Below are 17,157 nucleotides of genomic sequence, written 5' to 3' on the forward strand. Positions count from 1 at the left end.
TATACACATCAATCTACTGCCAAAAATATTGGACACACAACCTTTTGTAGGTTGCCCTTAAGCCAATTGTGGTTCTCATTTGGAAATGGGGGAAATCTATTGACATGTGTAGGGAATGGTTAGGAGGTGGGAGATAGACAGAGAGTTGGGATAATGGGTACGTACTGGCAGGATGTGACTAGTGGTATTCCCTAGGGATCTGTACTCCGGCCTCAGCTTTCCACTGTATTTATAAATGACTTGGATGAAGGACTAGAAGGCCATATATACAAGCTTGCTGATGGCACTAAGTTAACTGGCACAGTATATCATAGAATCGTAGAAATTTACAGCACCGAAGGAGGCCATTTCAGCCCATCGTGTCTGCGCCGGCCAATGAGCTATCCAGCCTAATCCCACTTTCCACCTCTTGGTCTGTGTTATGTATGTAACTATGTAATTATTGCCACCAGAGGATGCGACTGTTGGTGTCCTACTGGTCACCTGCACACACGTGCAGGGCCAGTATAAAAGGTTGGCTGCCATGTTGTTTAGGCACTCTGGAGTTGTAATAAAGAAGACTAAGATTACACTAAGTTTAGCTCACAGTACTCAGCCTCGTGAAGTTCTTCTATACACAACAGTCTGTAGCCTTGCAGGTTGCACATCCAAGTGCACATCCAAGTACTTTTTAAAATGTGGTGAGCGTTTCTGCCTCTACCATCCTTTCAGGCAGTGAGTTCTAGATCCCTACCACCCTCTGGGTGAAAACAATTCCCTTCAAATCCCCTCTAAACCTCCTACCAATTACTTTAAATATTTGGACCCTGGTTGTTGACCCCTCTGCTAAGGGAAATAGGTCCTTCCTATCCACTCTATCTAGGCCCTGCATAATTTTATATGCCTTAATAAGATCTCCCCTCAGCCTCCTCTGTTCCAAAGAAAACAAACCCAGCCAATCCAATCTATCCTCATAGCTAAAATTCTCCAGTCCAGGCAACATCCTCATAAATCTCCTCTGTTATCTCTCTAGTGCAATCACATATTTCCTGTAATGTGATGACCAGAACTGCATACAGTCATCATCATAGGCGGTCCCTCATATCGAGGATGACTTGCTTCCATGCCAAAAAGGGATGAGTTCACAAATGTTTCAATGAAGGACCTAATATTCCAGGTCCCGAACTATATGTTGAAGGGTGCAAGATGTCTGTGCATGGATTTTTTTTAACGTGTGGTGACCGTTGCACACCAGCCACCACACGGGCTTGACAGAGCTAGGTATTGGTCCAGTGGCAAGGATTAACCAAGACAACTGGAGACTAGCTCTGCTGCACGGACCGAGTGTGCAAACATATTGCAGTGTGGGCTGGCCCGTGCTGCCCCATGGCCCACGCCTCTCCTGGTCCCCGAACTCACTCCACTCCTGGGCCCCGATCAAGTTTCCACAGCCAGTGCACTGGAACACTCTCACTCGGGTGGTGCTTTTCCAATCACACTGCTGTTTGAAATCTCCCACAGACAGAACACTCCTAGTTTTCTCTCTCCCTCTACTCTGGTTGAGTTCAGTTCTACACCCCCTATGTGCAGAGTGAGAATAAAATCAATGAGTCAATGATTTTCTGTAGCATGCAGTACGCTAGCCATGGCCTAACTAGTGTTTTATACGGTTCAAGCTTAACCTCCCTGCTCTTGTATTCTATGCCTCGGCTAATAAAGGCAAGTATTCTATATGCCTTCTTAACCACCTTATCTACCTGGCCTACTACCTTCAGGGATCTGTGGACATGCATTCCAAGATCCCTCTGTTCCTCTACACTTCTCATTGTCCTACTATTTAATGTGTATTTCCTTGCCTTGTTAGCCCTCCCCAAATGCATTACCTCACACTTCTCCGGATTGAATTCCATTTGCCAATGTTCTGCCCACCTGACCAGTCCATTGATATCTTCCTGCAGTCTACAGCTTTCTTCTTCATTATCAACCACACGGCCAAGTTTTGTATCATCTGCAAACTTCTTAATTATACCCCTACATTTAAGTCTAAATCATTGATATATACCACATAAAGCAAGGGACCTAGTACTGAGCCCTGTGGAACCCCACTGGAAACAGCCTTCCAGTCACAAAAACACCCGTCAACCACTTTGTTTCCCACCTCTGAGCCAATTTTGGATCCAACTTGCCACTTTGCCTTGGATCTCATGGGGTTTTACTTTTGTGATCAGTCTGCCATGTGGAACCTTATCAAAAGCCTTGCTAAAATCCATATAGACATCAAATGCACTACCCTCGTCAACCCTCCTCAAAAAATTCAATCAAGTTAGTCAGACACGACCTTCCCTTAACAAAATCCATGCTGACTGTCCCTGGTTAATCGTGTCTTTCTAAATGAAGATTTATCCTGTCCCTCAGAATATTTTCCATGAACTTTGCCACCTCCGAGGTTAGGCTGACTGGCTTGTAATTACTCAGTCTATCCCTTTCTCCCTATTTAAACAAAGCTACAATGTTAGCAGTCCTCCAGTCCTCCGGCACCACACCTGTAGCCCGAAAGGATTGGAAAATGATGGTCAAAACCTCTGCTATTTCTTCTTTTGCTTTTTTTAGTCTGGAATACATTTCATCCGGGCCTGGGCATTATCCACTTTCAAAGCTGCTAAATCCCTTCATACTCACTATGTTTATTTCATCTAATATTTCACACCTCCTCCTCCCTGATTGCAATGTCTGCATCGCCCCTCTCTTTTGTGAAAACAGACGCGAAGTATTCATTAAGAACCATACGCACATCTTCTGCCTCCACACACACACTACCTTTATGGTCTCTAATAGGCCCTACTCTTTCTTTAGTTATCCTCTTGCTCTTAATGTATTTATAAAACATCTTTGTGTTTTCCTTGATTTTAATTGCCAAAAAATGTTCATGCTCTCGCTTTGCTTTCCTAATTTCTTTTTTAATTTCACCCCTGCATTTTCTATTGTACTTCTCAGAAATTTGCTTATATATTTGCTCTTTATTTCCCTCTGACTGGGGATCTATAATACATTCCCAGCAAATATGATTGCCCCTTTATTGTTCTTCAATTCAAACCATATGGCCTCATTTGATGATCCTGTTAACATATCATTCCTTCTCATAGCTGTAATTGTTTCTTTAATCAATACTGCGACCCCCCCTCCTTTTTACCCCACTCTATTCTAGCTGAAAACCCTGTAACCAGGAATGTTGAACTGCCATACCTGCCCTTCTTTCAGCCATGTCTTAGTAATAGCTATAATATCATACTCCCAAGTGTCTATCTGTGCTCTCAGCTCATCTGCCTTATTCCCTAGACTCCTTGCATTGAAGTATATACTATTTAGCATCACCAAACTCCCTTGTTGTCTATTTTCTCGCCATAGTTTCCTCTCCCTTCCAAATTCACTTTCTACTTTTCTGCTTTCCATTTACAGCTTTGCTTCTCTCCCTTCTGAATCTATTCTCAGGTTCCCATTTCCCTGCCAAGCCAGTTTAAACCCTCCCCACGGAGGTCCCGGCTCTGTTGAGGTGCAACTCGTCCGGCTTGTACAGGTCCCACCCCGCCCCAGAATGTCCCAGGAATTCGAAGCCCTCCCTGCTGCACCGTCTCTCCAGCCACGCATTCATCTGCTCTATCCTCCTATTTCTGTACTCACTAGCACATGGCACTGGGAGTAATCCGGAGATTACTACCTTTGAGGTCCTGCTTTTTAATCTCTCTCCTAGCTCACTAAAGTCTGCCTGCAGGGTTTCCTCCCTTTCTATCTATGTCATTGGTACCGATATGGACCATGACCTCTGGCTGTTCACCCTCCCACCTCAGAATATCCTGCAGCTGCTCAGTGACATCCTTGACCCTGGCACCAGGGAGGTAACATACCATCCTGGAATCACTTCTGCAGCCTCAAACACCTGTCTGCTACACTAACTATCAAATCCCCTGCCACTGCTGCTCTTCCACTCTTCTTCCTTCACTCTGCGCAGCTGAGCCAACCGTGGTGCCATAGACTTGACTCTGGCTGCACTCCCAGAGGAACCATCGCCTCCATCTTACTAACAGAATACTGGTTGGAGAGCGAGATGTACTTTGGACACCTGCACTACCTGCATGGTCCTCCTATTCTGTCTGGCGGTCACCCATTCCCTCTCTGCCTGCACATTCTTAAGCTGCGGGGTGACCACCTCTAGAAACGTGCTGTCCATGAAGTTCTCAGCCTTGTGGATGCAGTGCAGTGACTCCAACCGCCGCTAAAGCTCCGAAACCCGGAGCTCAAGTTGCTGTAGCTGGCGACACTTCCTGCACATGTGGTCATCGAGGCTACGCAAAGCGTCCAGGACTTCCTACATGGGACAGGATGTGCATTCCATGGGACTGAGCTGCCTCTATTTATTCAACTATGAACTAAACTATGAGCTATGAACCATTTGACTATGAAATAAAATTAAAACTCGAAGACAAAAACACTCACCGGCTACTCACCAATTAACAGTTTCCCTTGAGCCGACGTTACTCTGACGTCACACGTTCGATTTTTGCCTGTGTTGAGTACCTCCGGCTCATCATGCTGTTTCATCGCGCTCCTCTGCTGCTCTGCTCCGCCTCCGCTCGGGTCTGCTACCTCTGGTATACAGTGTAGATGGGAGCAGGAAGTTGCAAAGGGATATTGATAGATTAAGTGAGTTGCTTAAACTGTGGCTAATGTAGATCGATGTGAGTAAGTGTGAGGTCATCCACTTTGGGCCTAGGAAAGGTAGATCAGAGTTTTTTCCAAGTGGTGAGACCCAGGAACTGTGAAGGAGCAGAGAGAATTAGGGTCCAAATACAGAAATCACTAAAAGTTAGTGGACAGGTTCAAAAAATAATGAAAAAGCCTAATGGAATGTCAGCCTTTATCTAAAGGTTGTTGGAATTTAAAGGATTGGAAATGATGTTAGTTATATAAAGCTCTGATTAGACCCGATTTAAAGTACTCAGGCAAGATATATTGGCCTTGGAGCGGGTGCAGCATAGATTCACCAGAAAGATTCCGGGGACAGTACCTTCTAGAACCTGGTTTACGGTTACTTTATAATTACCACACAATTTTACCTTACCATCGGACTTGGGTTCAACAACAATGGGTATAGTCCAATTACATCGATCTATCTTAGAAATAATGTTCTCAGTCTCTCGTCTTTTGAGTTCTTGCTCAACTTTCTCCTTGAGTGCATATGCTACGGAACGTGGCTTGCAGTAAACCGATCTAGCGTCCTTGTGTACCCTGACACTCGCCTTGAAGCCTTGGATCGGACTTCCCGTTTTGCAGAACACCTTCGGATAATTCTTGATGATATCATCCTTTGACGCAAATCTCGTTTCAACATGAAAAATCTCACTCCAAGCCAGCTTCAGTGATCCCAACCAATTTCTTCCTAGTAAGGCAGGCTTGTCTCCTGTCACTACTGTTAGAGGCAAGCTCTGAACTTGATCCTTGTATTTCATCAGTACGGTGATATGACCTACCACCGGAATGTTCTCTCCTAAGTAGCCTTGCCGATGTATCTTGGCTTCCTCCTCTGGGAAATCCCACAATTTGTTGAGGTATAGCGACTCCGGTACTTCACTCACGGATGCACCAGTGTTGATTTCCATGGGTATCTTGAATCCCGCAACCTCTATGTTGATTATGATACTTTTTGAATCGCTGCCCATTAACCTCGTGCTCCTGATGACATTTAACTCTCACATCTCCTCGTTCTGTTGTTGTTCTTCCATGCGGTGTAGTTTCTGGGGATTTCTACTCCTAGCTTTGAAAGCTGGTTTACCTTTCAGTCGGCATGCCTTCACGAGATGCCCAATTTTCCTACAGAAGAAACGCTCTGCTCAAAGTTGTCCATATGTGAAGGCAATGTATTGTCCCAGGCACCAATAGCAGGACGTCAATGCTCTGTTCCCATTCCAGTTTCAGAGACTTTGGGGCCCCACTACCTTTTATTTTGAACCTGCAGGCAATTCCCCTTGATTGTCTGATGACTGAAATTAGTATGTAATTCTTGGGAATATTGGTCGGCCATGCTCATCGACCTAGCTGTCTGACAAGCTACATCAAAAATCAAGTCAGGCGTTGTCAATAACTTCCTTCTGATCGCATCATTTTTCATCCCATAAACAAAGCGGTCTCGCAATGCTCGGTTCTGAAAGTCTCCAAAATTACAGTGAATCGTTAGCTTTTTTAATGCTACAATGTACTCACTGATATTTTCTTCAGCTTTGATTTCGTATTCCGAAACGATAACTTTCAACAATTTCTAATGGAACGGGGCTGTAATGTTGTTCTAACTTCATTAGAATCTGTTTCAGCATTGTATCCTTTGGCTTGTCAGACATAAGCAAATTTATCAGCGTTTCAGACAACTCAGGCCCGGCCTCAGTGAAGAATATAGCTCTTTTTCGTTCCAACACCGCCCGGTTCTGGTTTCCATCATCGGGAATTTCGATTATACTATTTGCAGTGAAAAACATTTCTAGCTGATCTACATATGCTCTGAAACTTTCCCGGTCCCATTGAAATGTCCCCACATGTCCTATGACTCCCATGGGAGCAGCCATTTTGACTCTTGCAATTTACCAAGTGTGCTCGTAATTTATCTCGAATTTATAGCTGTTTTCAAAAACAGAGAAGCTCTCAAAGTGTCTCTGTCGGCTGGCTGAATCCTTCACCAACAAAAATGTCAGCTTTGTATTATCCGATTACATCTCCATTCTTGTTGCCAATGTGATATCTTCAAGAGCACACGTAACACACAACCTGTATGTTGGCTGCAGGTCCCGAACTTCCTGTGGAAGCCTCCTTCCTGTCAGGTGACCTGACTTTATTAAACAACACTGGCTGCAGTAACACAGTACGTCCACAGCATGGAGCTACATACATTACACTCACTGTTAATGCCCGCTATCCTGGCAGCAGCCACGGTGTGCCAGCACTCTTCCAACCACCACATGAAGCTCACAGCTGGCTGGTGGGAGAGACGGGCTATCCGCTCTCCACCTGCCTCATGACTCCCCTCTGCAACCCTAACACTCCTGCCCAGCACTCATATAATGAGAGCCATGCCGCCACCAGGAACATCATTGAACAGACAATTGGAGTGCTCAAGCAATGGTTCCGCTGCCTTGACCACTCGGGTGGAGTCCTCTAGTATGCACTCCTCCCCATTGAAGTCCTCAATTGAGTCCTGTGCAGCAGAATTCGTGTGCGAACTCTCCCTCCGGGGAACTGGCTCCCGATGTTCCCTTTCCTCTTGATCGTGCTGCAGCCCACTAGGTCCCGGGGGTGCATCACCCAATGCACACCCCTCTACTAACCTAACAACTAAGGACCGCGTAGTGCCAGTCTCTGAGCTGGTGCCTGCGGGAGAGAGATGCAATGACGCAGTACTTGTGTCTTCCTTCTCCTTTCCTTCCTGGTTGTGCTGTAGGACTCAGCTACAGGCTGCACATTCTGGCTGATTATCTGAAAGCATAAATGGCACAAGACTCGCGTTAAGGTGAGGGCAGGGGGGCAGGAATGGAGCAAGGAAGGCAGACAGTATCAGGAGGTGGGAAGTGATAAAGCCTTCTGCTTTGACGGGTAAGTGGGATGAGAAAAGGAGAGGGGATAAAGGTACCTTTGTTGTCCCCATGGGGTTGACGTCTCCATTGGCCACGGCACCCAGCATTTGCGGGCCAATGAGCCGCAGCACTCGCTTCTCCAGGTCACTAAGCTCCTGCAGTTGAGGATCACCCCTCCAGTCCTCTGCTGCTCACTATATTATGTGCCATCTTGTCCTGCTAAAGAAAGGAACTTGTATGAGTCAGAGTCCAGCTATGTATGTGGGAGATATGCCTGCCATGGTTGAATAGCTTTGAATGTAGGCAAGGCATGAGATGAGGATGTGAGCCTGAGTAACTGTATACGTTTGGTAGTTGAGTGGTGGGGAAGTGGTGGTTTGCTCAGTTTGTGCAGACAGTGCTTCAGAGGCTGGTATATGGGAGGTCTGGAAGCATGTACTCACCTTCACCACCCAACTGAGATTGTTGAACTTCTTGCAGCACTCTCAATGTTCTGTCCATTACGGTGCTGGCCGACACCTGCTCGGCCATTTCTTGCCACATCGCCCTGAAGACCTGTGGCGATGGCCTTACGATGCAGGGAACCGCGATTCCCACCTTCTCTCCGCTGCCTCCAACGATGTCTCCAATGTTACATTGTTGAACTGCGTGACCCTCTCCCTTGCAGCAGGATTTTGCACCAGCCATCCCCCAAAGTTCTCTCAGTTGCTTAGAGCTGTGACTCAAGTGCAGCAATGCTGAAAATGAGCAGCTTTAAGAGCTGGAAACAGCCAGGTGAAGGAATGAAGGACGATTGCTGAATACAACTCACTTGAAATTGGGTAGCACTCCGTAATTAGTGCCACTGCAGTGCCCCACTGAGGTGATTGGGCGAGGCCCCTTGGGGAAGAGTGAACATAATATGGTAGAATTCTTTATTAAGATGGAGAGTGACACAGTTAATTCAGAGACTAGGATCCTGAACTTAAGGAAAGGTAACTTTAATGGTATGAGACGTGAATTGGCTAGAATAGACTGGCGAGTGATACTTAAAGGGTTGACGGTGGATAGGCAATGGCAAACATTCAAAGATCACATGGACGAACTTCAACAATTGTACATCCCTGTCTGGAGTAAAAATAAAACGGGGAAGGTGGCTCAACCGTGGCTAACAAGGAAAATTAAGGATAGTGTTAAATCCAAGGAAGAGGCATATAAATTGGTCAGAAAAAGCAGCAAACCTGAGGACTGGGAGAATTTTATAATACAGGAGGACAAAGGGTTTAATTAGAAGGGGGAAATTAGAGTATGAGAGGAAGCTTGCTGGGAACATCAAAAAACTGACTGCAAAAGCTTCTATAGATATGTGAAAACAAACGTAGGTCCCTTGCAGTCAGATTCAGGTGAATTTATAATAGGGAACAAAGAAGTGGCGGACCAGTTAAACAAATACTTTGGTTCTGTCTTCATGAAGGAAGACACAAATAACCTTCTGGAAATATTAGGGGACCGAGGGTCTAGTGAGAAGGAGGAACTGAAGGAAATCGTTTTTAGGTGGGAAATTGTGTTTGGGAAACTGATGGGATTAATAGCTGATAAATCCCTGGGGCCAGATAGTCTGCATCCCAGAGTACGCAAGGAAGTAGCCCTAGAAATAGTGGATGCATTGGTGATCATTTTCCAACAGTCTATCGACTAGATCAGTTCCTGTGGACTGAAGGGTAGCTAATGTAACACCACTTTTTAAGAAAGGAGGCAGAGAGAAAATGGGTAATTATAGACCAGTTAGCCTGACATCAGTAGTGGGGAAAATGTTGGAATCAATTATTAAAGATGAAATAGCAGCGCATTTGGAAAGCAGTGACGGGATCGGTCCAAGTCAGCATGGATTTATGAAAGAAAAATCCTGCTTGACAAATCTTCTAGAATTTTTTGAAGATGTAACTGGTAGAGTGGACAAGGGAGAACCAGTGGATGTGGTGTATTTGGACTTTCAAAAGGCTTTTGACAAGGTCCCACACAAGAGATTGGTGTGCAAAATTAAAGCACATGGTATTGGGGGTAATGTACTGACGTGGATAGAGAACTGGTTGGCAGACAGGAAGCAGAGAGTCGGGATAAACGGGTCCTTTTCAGAATGGCAGGCAGTGACTAGTGGGGTGTCGCAGGTCTCAGTGCTGGGACCCCAGCTATTTACAATATACATTAATGATTGAGATGAAGGAATTGAGAGTAATATCTCCAAGTTTGCAGATGACACCTAAGCTGGGTGGCGGTGTGAGCTTTGAGGAGGACGCTAAGAGGCTGCAGGGTGACTTGGACAGGTTAGATGAGTGGGAAAATGCATGGCAGATGCAGTATAATGTGGATAAATGTGAGATTATCCACTTTGGTGGCAAAAACACAAAGGCAGAATATTATTTGAATGGCGGCAGATTAGGAAAAGGGGAGGTGCAACGAGACCTGGGTGTCATGGTACATCGGTCATTGAAAGTTGGCATGCAGGTACAGCAGACGGTGAAGAAGGCAAATGATATGTTGGCCTTCATAGCTAGAGGATTTGAGTACAGGAGTAGGGAGGTCTTACTGCAGTTGTACAGGGCCTTAGTGAGGCCTCACCTGGAATATTGAGTTCAGTTTTGGTCTCCTAACCTTAGGAAGGACGGTCTTGCTATTGAGGGAGTACAGCGAAGGTTCACCAGACTGATTCCCGGGATTGCAAGACTGACATATGAGGAGAGACTGGATCGACTGGGCCTGTATTCACTGGAGTTTAGAAGGATGAGAGGGGATCTCATAGAAACATATAAAATTCTGATGGGACTGGACAGATTAGATGCAGGAAGAATGTTCCCGATGTTGGGGAAGTCCAGAACCAGCAGACACAATCTAAGGATAAGTGGTAAGCCATAGAGTTGTTAACCTGTGGAATTCCCTACCGCAGAGAGTTGTTGATGCCAGTTCATTGGATATATTCAAGAGGCAGTTAAATGTGGCCCTTATGGCTAAAGGGATCAAGGGGTATGGAGAGAAAGCAGGAAAGGGGTACTGAGATGAATGATCAGCCATGATTTAATTGAATGGTGGTGCAGGCTCGAAGGACCAAATGGCCTACTCCTGCACCTATTTTCTATGTTTCTATTAGCGCCTCATTTACCACTCCCCGACCTTCCAGGGGCGCTAAAGCCCAATTTAGCTGAAGTTCAGAATTGTTTGCGCCTGACTCTAACTTTTCAAACTTTTAAAAGGTAGCGCCAGAATTTCATCCCCTGTGTTGAAAGCACTATCTAAAGGCAAGTTGTCCTTTGGGATTTCTGTGTTCACAATGTTGACGAGAAAATAGGGGGCGAAATTGCCAACGCCCCTGTTGTGTATCTGTAAAGCATGCACTCCCATGTTCCGCCACCAGGGAGCTCATCCCCTGAAGTCCCGAGGGATCCCAGCATCCCTTGGGAGCACTGTATATAAGCCGGCCCCTAAGGCCTGTTCCTCACTCTGGAGTGTCTTATTAAAGACTGAGGTCACTGTTACTTTAACCTCCCTGTGTGCAGCCTCATCTGTGTTAAGAACACAATAACTGGCGACGAGAATACGAATCCAACGCCAAGATGCAGCAAACTGTGGGCATCCTGGAGAAGTTCTCGGAGGGTGAGGACTGGGAAGCCTATGTTGAACGGCTAGACCAGTACTTTGTAGCCAACGAGCTGGACGGAGAAGGAAGTGTTGCAAAAAGGAGAGCGGTCCTCCTCACAGTCTGCGGGGCACCGACCTACAGCCTCATGAACAATCTTCTGGCTCCGGTGAAACCCACAGATAAGTCGTATGAGAAGCTGTGTACACTGGTTCAGGAGCATCTTAACCCGAGGGAGAGCGTGCTGATGGCGAGGTATCGGTTCGACACGTGCCAGCGATCTGAAGGTCAGGAAGTGGCGAGCTACGTCGCAGAGCTAAGGCGACTTGCGGGACAATGTGAGTTTGATGGCTACCTGGAGCAGATGCTCAGAGATTTTTTTGTACTGGGCATTGACCACGAGACCATCCTATGAAAACTTTTGACTGTAGAGAAACCGACCCTCAGTAAGGCCGTTGTGACAGCACAGACGTTTATGTCCACCAGTGATAACACCAAACAAATCTCTCAGCACACAAGTGCTAGCAATGTTCATAAATTAACTGTAACTGTGTTTGCGAGCAGAAATGTACAGGGCAGAACCCATGAGTCTGCAACTGCCAGCAGGCCTCAGGTGACCCAGACGAGTCCCCAACAAAGGATGAATACAAGGCAATTCACACCTTGTTGGCATTGTGGAGGCTTCCATTCAGCCTATTCATGCCGCTTCAAAGGGTATGTTTGCAAGAGCTGTGGAACAATGGGGCACCTCCAACGAGCTTGCAAACAAGCTGCAAGCTCTGCAAAACCTGCTAACCACCACGTGGCAGAGGAAGATCGGTCCATGGTGGATCAAAGCAATTTCGAGCCTCAGAGAGAGGAGGCAGATGCTGAAGTACACAGGGTGCACACATTTTTGACGAAATGTCCACCTATAATGCTAAATGTAAAATTGAATGGCTTACCCAAAGCCATGGAACTGGACACTGGCGCTATGATGAGGGAAAGAGTGGAAATCGAGCTGGACAGGCTGCAATGCAAGGGCACCATCTCCCCAGTGGAATTCAGCGAGTGAGCCAGCCCGATTGTTCCGTTACTCAAAAGTGATGGCACGGTTAAAATTTGCGGTGATTATAAAGTAACTATTAATCGTTTCTCGCTACAAGACCAGTACCCACTACCTAAGTCAGACGACCTATTTGCGACGCTGGCAGGAGGCAAGACGTTCACCAAGCTCGACCTGACTTCGGCCTACATGACGCAGGAGCTGAAGCAGTCTTCGAAGGGCCTCACCTGCATCAACACGCACAAGGGACTGTTCATCTACAACAGATGCCCATTTGGAATTCAGTCGGCTGCAGCGATCTTCCAGAGAAACATGGAGAGCCTACTCAAGTCGGTACCACACAGGGTGGTCTTTCAGGATGACATATTGGTCACGGGTCGGGACACTGCCGAGCACCTACAAAACCTGGAGGAGGTCCTCCAGCGACTGGATCGCGTAGGGCTGCGGTTGAAGAGGTCAAAATGCGTCTTCATGGCAACAGAAGTGGAGTTTTTGGGGAGAAAGATCGCGGCGGACGGCATTTGGCCCACAGACACCAAGACAGAGGCTATCAGGAATGCGCCCAGGCCACAGAACATCACGGAGCTGCGGTCGTTCCTGGGACACCAACTATTTTGGTAACTTCCTACCGGGGTTAAGCACCCTTTCAGAGCTCCTACATGTGTTATTGCGCAAAGGTGAGAACTGGGTCTGGGCAAAAAAACAAGTAATTGCTTTTGAGAAAGCCAGAAACATTTTATGCTCCAACAAGCTGCTTGAATTGTATAACCCGTGTAAAAGACTTGTGCTAGCATGTGATGCGCTGTCGTACGGAGTCGGGTGTGTATTACAACAAACTAACATTGCGGGGAAGTTGCAACCTGTCGCCTATGCTTCCAGGAGCTTGTCTAAGGCCGAGAGGGCCTACAGCATGATTAAGAAAGAGGCATTAGCGTGTGTGTTCGGGGTAAAGAAAATGCATCAGTACCTGTTTGGCCTCAAATTTGATCACAAGCCCCTCATATCCCTGTTCGCTGAAAACAAGGGGATAAATACTAATGCCTCAGCCCACATACAAAGGTGGGCACTCGCGCTATCAGCGTATAACTATACCATCCGCCACAGGCCAGGCACCGACAACTGTGCGGATGCTCTCAGTCGGCTACCATTGCCCACCACGGGGGTGGAAATGGCGCAGCCTGCAAACTTGTTGATGGTGGCGCAGCCCGCAGACTTGTTGATGATCATGGAAGCGTTTGAAAATGGTAAATCACCTTTCACGGCCCGCTAGATTAGAACTTGGACCAGCCAAGATCCTCTGCTGTCCCTAGTAAAAAAAACTGTGTACTGCATGAGAGCTGGGCCAGCATCCCCATTGAAATGCAAGAGCCAATCAAGCCGTTTCAGGGGCGAAAGGACGAGCTGTCCATTCCAGCAGACTGCCTGTTGTGGGGAAACCGCGTAGTGTTACCAAAAAAGGGCAGGGAGACGTTCATCTCGGATCTCCACAGCACACACCCGGGTATAGTAATGATGAAAGCGATAGCTCGATCCCACGTGTGGTGGCCCGGTATCGATTCTGACTTAGAGTCCTGTGTATGGCAATGCAGCGTATGTGCTCAGTTGAGCAACGTGCCCAGAGAGGCACCACTAAGTTTGTGCTCCTGGCCCTCCAGACCATGGTTGAGGATCCATGTCGACTATGCGGGCCCGTTTCTCGGTAAAATGTTCCTGGTGGTGGTGGATGCTTTTTCAAAATGGATTGAATGTGAAATACTGTCGGGAAGCACCGCCACCATTTGCCACCCACGACCTGCCTGACATACTGGTCAGTGACAACTGGCCATGTTTCACCAATGCCGAATTTAAGGAATTCATGACTCGCAATGGGATCAAACATGTCACCTCGGCCCCGTTTAAACCAGCCTCCAATGGGCAGGCAGAGCGGGCAGTACAAACCATCAAACAGAGCCTTAAAGGAGTCACAGAAAGCTCATTCCAAACCCGCCTGTCCCGAGTACTGCTCAGCTACCGCACGAGACCCCACTCGCTCACAAGGGTGCCCCCGGATGAGCTGCTCATGAAAAGGACACTTAAAACCAGACTCTCGCTGGTTCACCCCAACCTGCATGATCAGGTAGAGAGCAGGCGGCAGCAACAAAATGTAAATGATGGTCGCGCCACTGTGTCACGGGAAATTGATCTGAATGACCCTGTGTATGTGCTGAACTATGGACATGGTCCCAAGTGGATCGCGGGCACGGTGATAGCTAAAGAAGGGAATAGGGTGTTTGTAGTCAAACTAGACAATGGACAAATTTGCAGAAAGCACCTAGACCAAATAAGGCTACGGTTCACAGACTGCCCTGAACAACCCACAGCATACACCACCTTTTTCAAGCCCACAACACACACCCAAAGGATCAACGACACCACCCCGGACCAGGAAATCGAACCCATCACGCCCAATAGCCCAGCAAGGCCAGGCTCACCTAGCAGCCCTGCAGGGCCAACAACACGCCAGCCCAGCAAGGGCACAGCCAACACACCAATACAGACATTTGTACCGAGGCGTTCCACCAGGGAAAGAAAGGCTCCCGACCGCCTCACCTTGTAAATAGTTTTCGCTTTGACTTTGGCGGGGGAGTGATGTTGTGTATCTGTAAAGCATGCACTCCCATGTTCCGCAACCAGGGAGCTCATCCCCTGAAGTCCCAAAGGATCCCAGCATCTCTTGGGAGCACTGTATATAAGCCAGCCCCTAAGGCCTGTTCCTCACTCTGGAGTGTCTTATTAAAGACTGAGGTCACTGTTACTTTAAACCTCCCTGTGTGCGGCCTCATCTGTGCTAAGAACACAATTTCCCTGATTGGGGCTGTAACCTTTCTGGCCGGGACTTCCATTGCTTGGCCCGGAAGATCCCTCCCTGATGCAGAATTAGGCCTACCGCCCCTCAAAGGAAGCGGAGCACTATCTCCGGCACTCCACTTCCTTTGGGGGCTGTCCCAAGGCGGTAGTGTGGCGCTGAGTCCGCGTAGCGCTCAACGCACTTCCCCTTCCATTAAAGGGGAGGGCCACTGTGCACTCTGCACGGCCCTTTGGTGGTCGCCACTGGGCCACCGGGGCAGTGTGAGACTGGGTCAGCAGCCCGGCACCTAAGACGCAGTGCCGGGCTGCATGATGTTGGCCTGGACGATGCTAGAGCCGCCATCGTCGTGCTGACTGGAGAGTCGGCTGATGATAAAAGATGGTGGCCCGAGGTGCTGCAGGTCTCCCCTTTACACAACGCGCTGAGAGTGGATGTCTGCCAGCTTGGGGCAATTTCCCGGGAAATGGTAGTACGCCCCTCCTCTGGGTGAAAACTGTCATCCACCCCGCCCCCCCCTCCCCGAGGCGTTAACGGGGCGCAAAAAAGGGGCAATTTTGCCCGCATAAACTTTTACATATCTGGATAAGAGGAAGCTGTACAGAGAAAAGAAAGCTGAGTAGTAAATTAAATTGGGTTGAAGCATGTACTTTAACATTTAAAAATAGCCTGAACGGTGATGTGTGAGAATCTTAAATCACTGGCATAAAGCAGAGCTGATAATCAATGGGTGGTATAAATCATAAAGTTGCTAATAAGTTCCAATGCCCTCAACTGTTTTTTTTAAACTTTTTTTATCTACCGAAGAGTCAACGAATTCCGAAAGCAGCAGTCAAGAAAGCAGTGGAGCTGGTGAAAATTATGGCTTCACCATTTCAACAGGTAAATCCAAATGGAATATTCTGTGGAAATCAACAAACACTATTTGTATTGTAGTGTAATGAATTAAAATGTGGAGAGACTGAAAATAGGTGGGAATTCAGATAAACTATTAGTGGATAGTATTCTTTTTATTAGTACTGTTGCATCTTCTTTGTATGTAAATACCTGCGTGCTAATTTTATAATATAGCCACTTGTTTCAAGATGTTTCTAAAATTTAGTAAAACTGGTTAATGACTAGTTTGAAATGTTTTTAGATGTTGCGTAGTACCTTTTCATTTTTGGCCCATTAGAGGAGGACATTATTAAGAAAGTCATGAAGAACAACGTGTTGAAGGCGATATTTCGAATCCAAAAAGTCATGTCACCGTACAGCAAAAAAATTGACCGTGCTTCCAAAAATCACCTTCTTGAGGTAATCACTGCTAATATATATAAAGCATTACTTAAAAACCCATCAGTTCTTGGTTGATTTATAAAACTAAAAGACATTCAGAAAATTTGATGTCTGTTCAGATATTACCACAAACTCATGTCATTTTTGTAGTCTTCAGTTATTAGAATTTATTTTATTTTATTATTCATGAAGAATGGTGGTATAACTGTGATCAGAAAAGCTATTTTAGCTGAACTTACATACATTGTAACTGCTCCTTGTGTGCAAACTGGTGACATTTGCCTGCAAAACAACAGTGACTACACTTCAAAAAAGCAGCTCATTGGCCGAGAAGCATTTTGGGATTGCCTGAGGATGTGAAATATGCTTTATGAACACAGTTCTTTCTTACATGAATCTATTAAATTTCAGTCAGGAGGCTGATGTAACATCACACTCTTTTAGCAAGCTAGCACAAATTATCTAAACTTTTAAAAAAACATCTCGGGTTCGATGTTCCCCGGAGGAGTCTCTGAGGTGGCTAAGGTGGGATCTTAAGCTGAAATGCTAGTTTAGCCAACGTTTGGCGCAAGGTGGCATCTTGATAAAGGAGTTGAAGCTTGCACAAAGAGCGGCCATCCGAAAGCTGTTAAGTGGTTGATTGCTTAAATTGCCAGCTAGCGCTCATTAACAAGGCTGTACAGCATTTTTGTAGCTAGCGCTTGACCTAACACCCTCTCCTAACAGCCCAGCGGATTGGGAGTAAACTAGTCATTGCAGAGGAGTATTAAAGGTATTTCACCTTTTA

At 46.6% G+C, this 17,157-nt stretch overlaps 1 protein-coding gene across 9 annotated transcripts in view; it reads left to right on the forward strand.

The window, feature by feature from the left end:
• cfap54 (cilia and flagella associated protein 54) overlaps positions 1–17,157 on the forward strand; it is a 724,932-nt gene that overhangs the window by 147,342 nt on the left and 560,433 nt on the right. For all 9 annotated transcript variants that reach the window (XM_070897703.1, XM_070897704.1, XM_070897705.1 and 6 more), the window contains 2 exons: positions 15,900–15,974; positions 16,267–16,388. In XM_070897703.1, the coding sequence (XP_070753804.1) occupies positions 15,900–15,974; positions 16,267–16,388 (197 nt within the window). The remainder of the gene's footprint in view (positions 1–15,899; positions 15,975–16,266; positions 16,389–17,157) is intronic.

Source organism: Pristiophorus japonicus, chromosome 13 (assembly GCF_044704955.1).
Source record: "Pristiophorus japonicus isolate sPriJap1 chromosome 13, sPriJap1.hap1, whole genome shotgun sequence".
Classification (NCBI taxonomy): Eukaryota; Metazoa; Chordata; class Chondrichthyes; family Pristiophoridae; genus Pristiophorus; species Pristiophorus japonicus.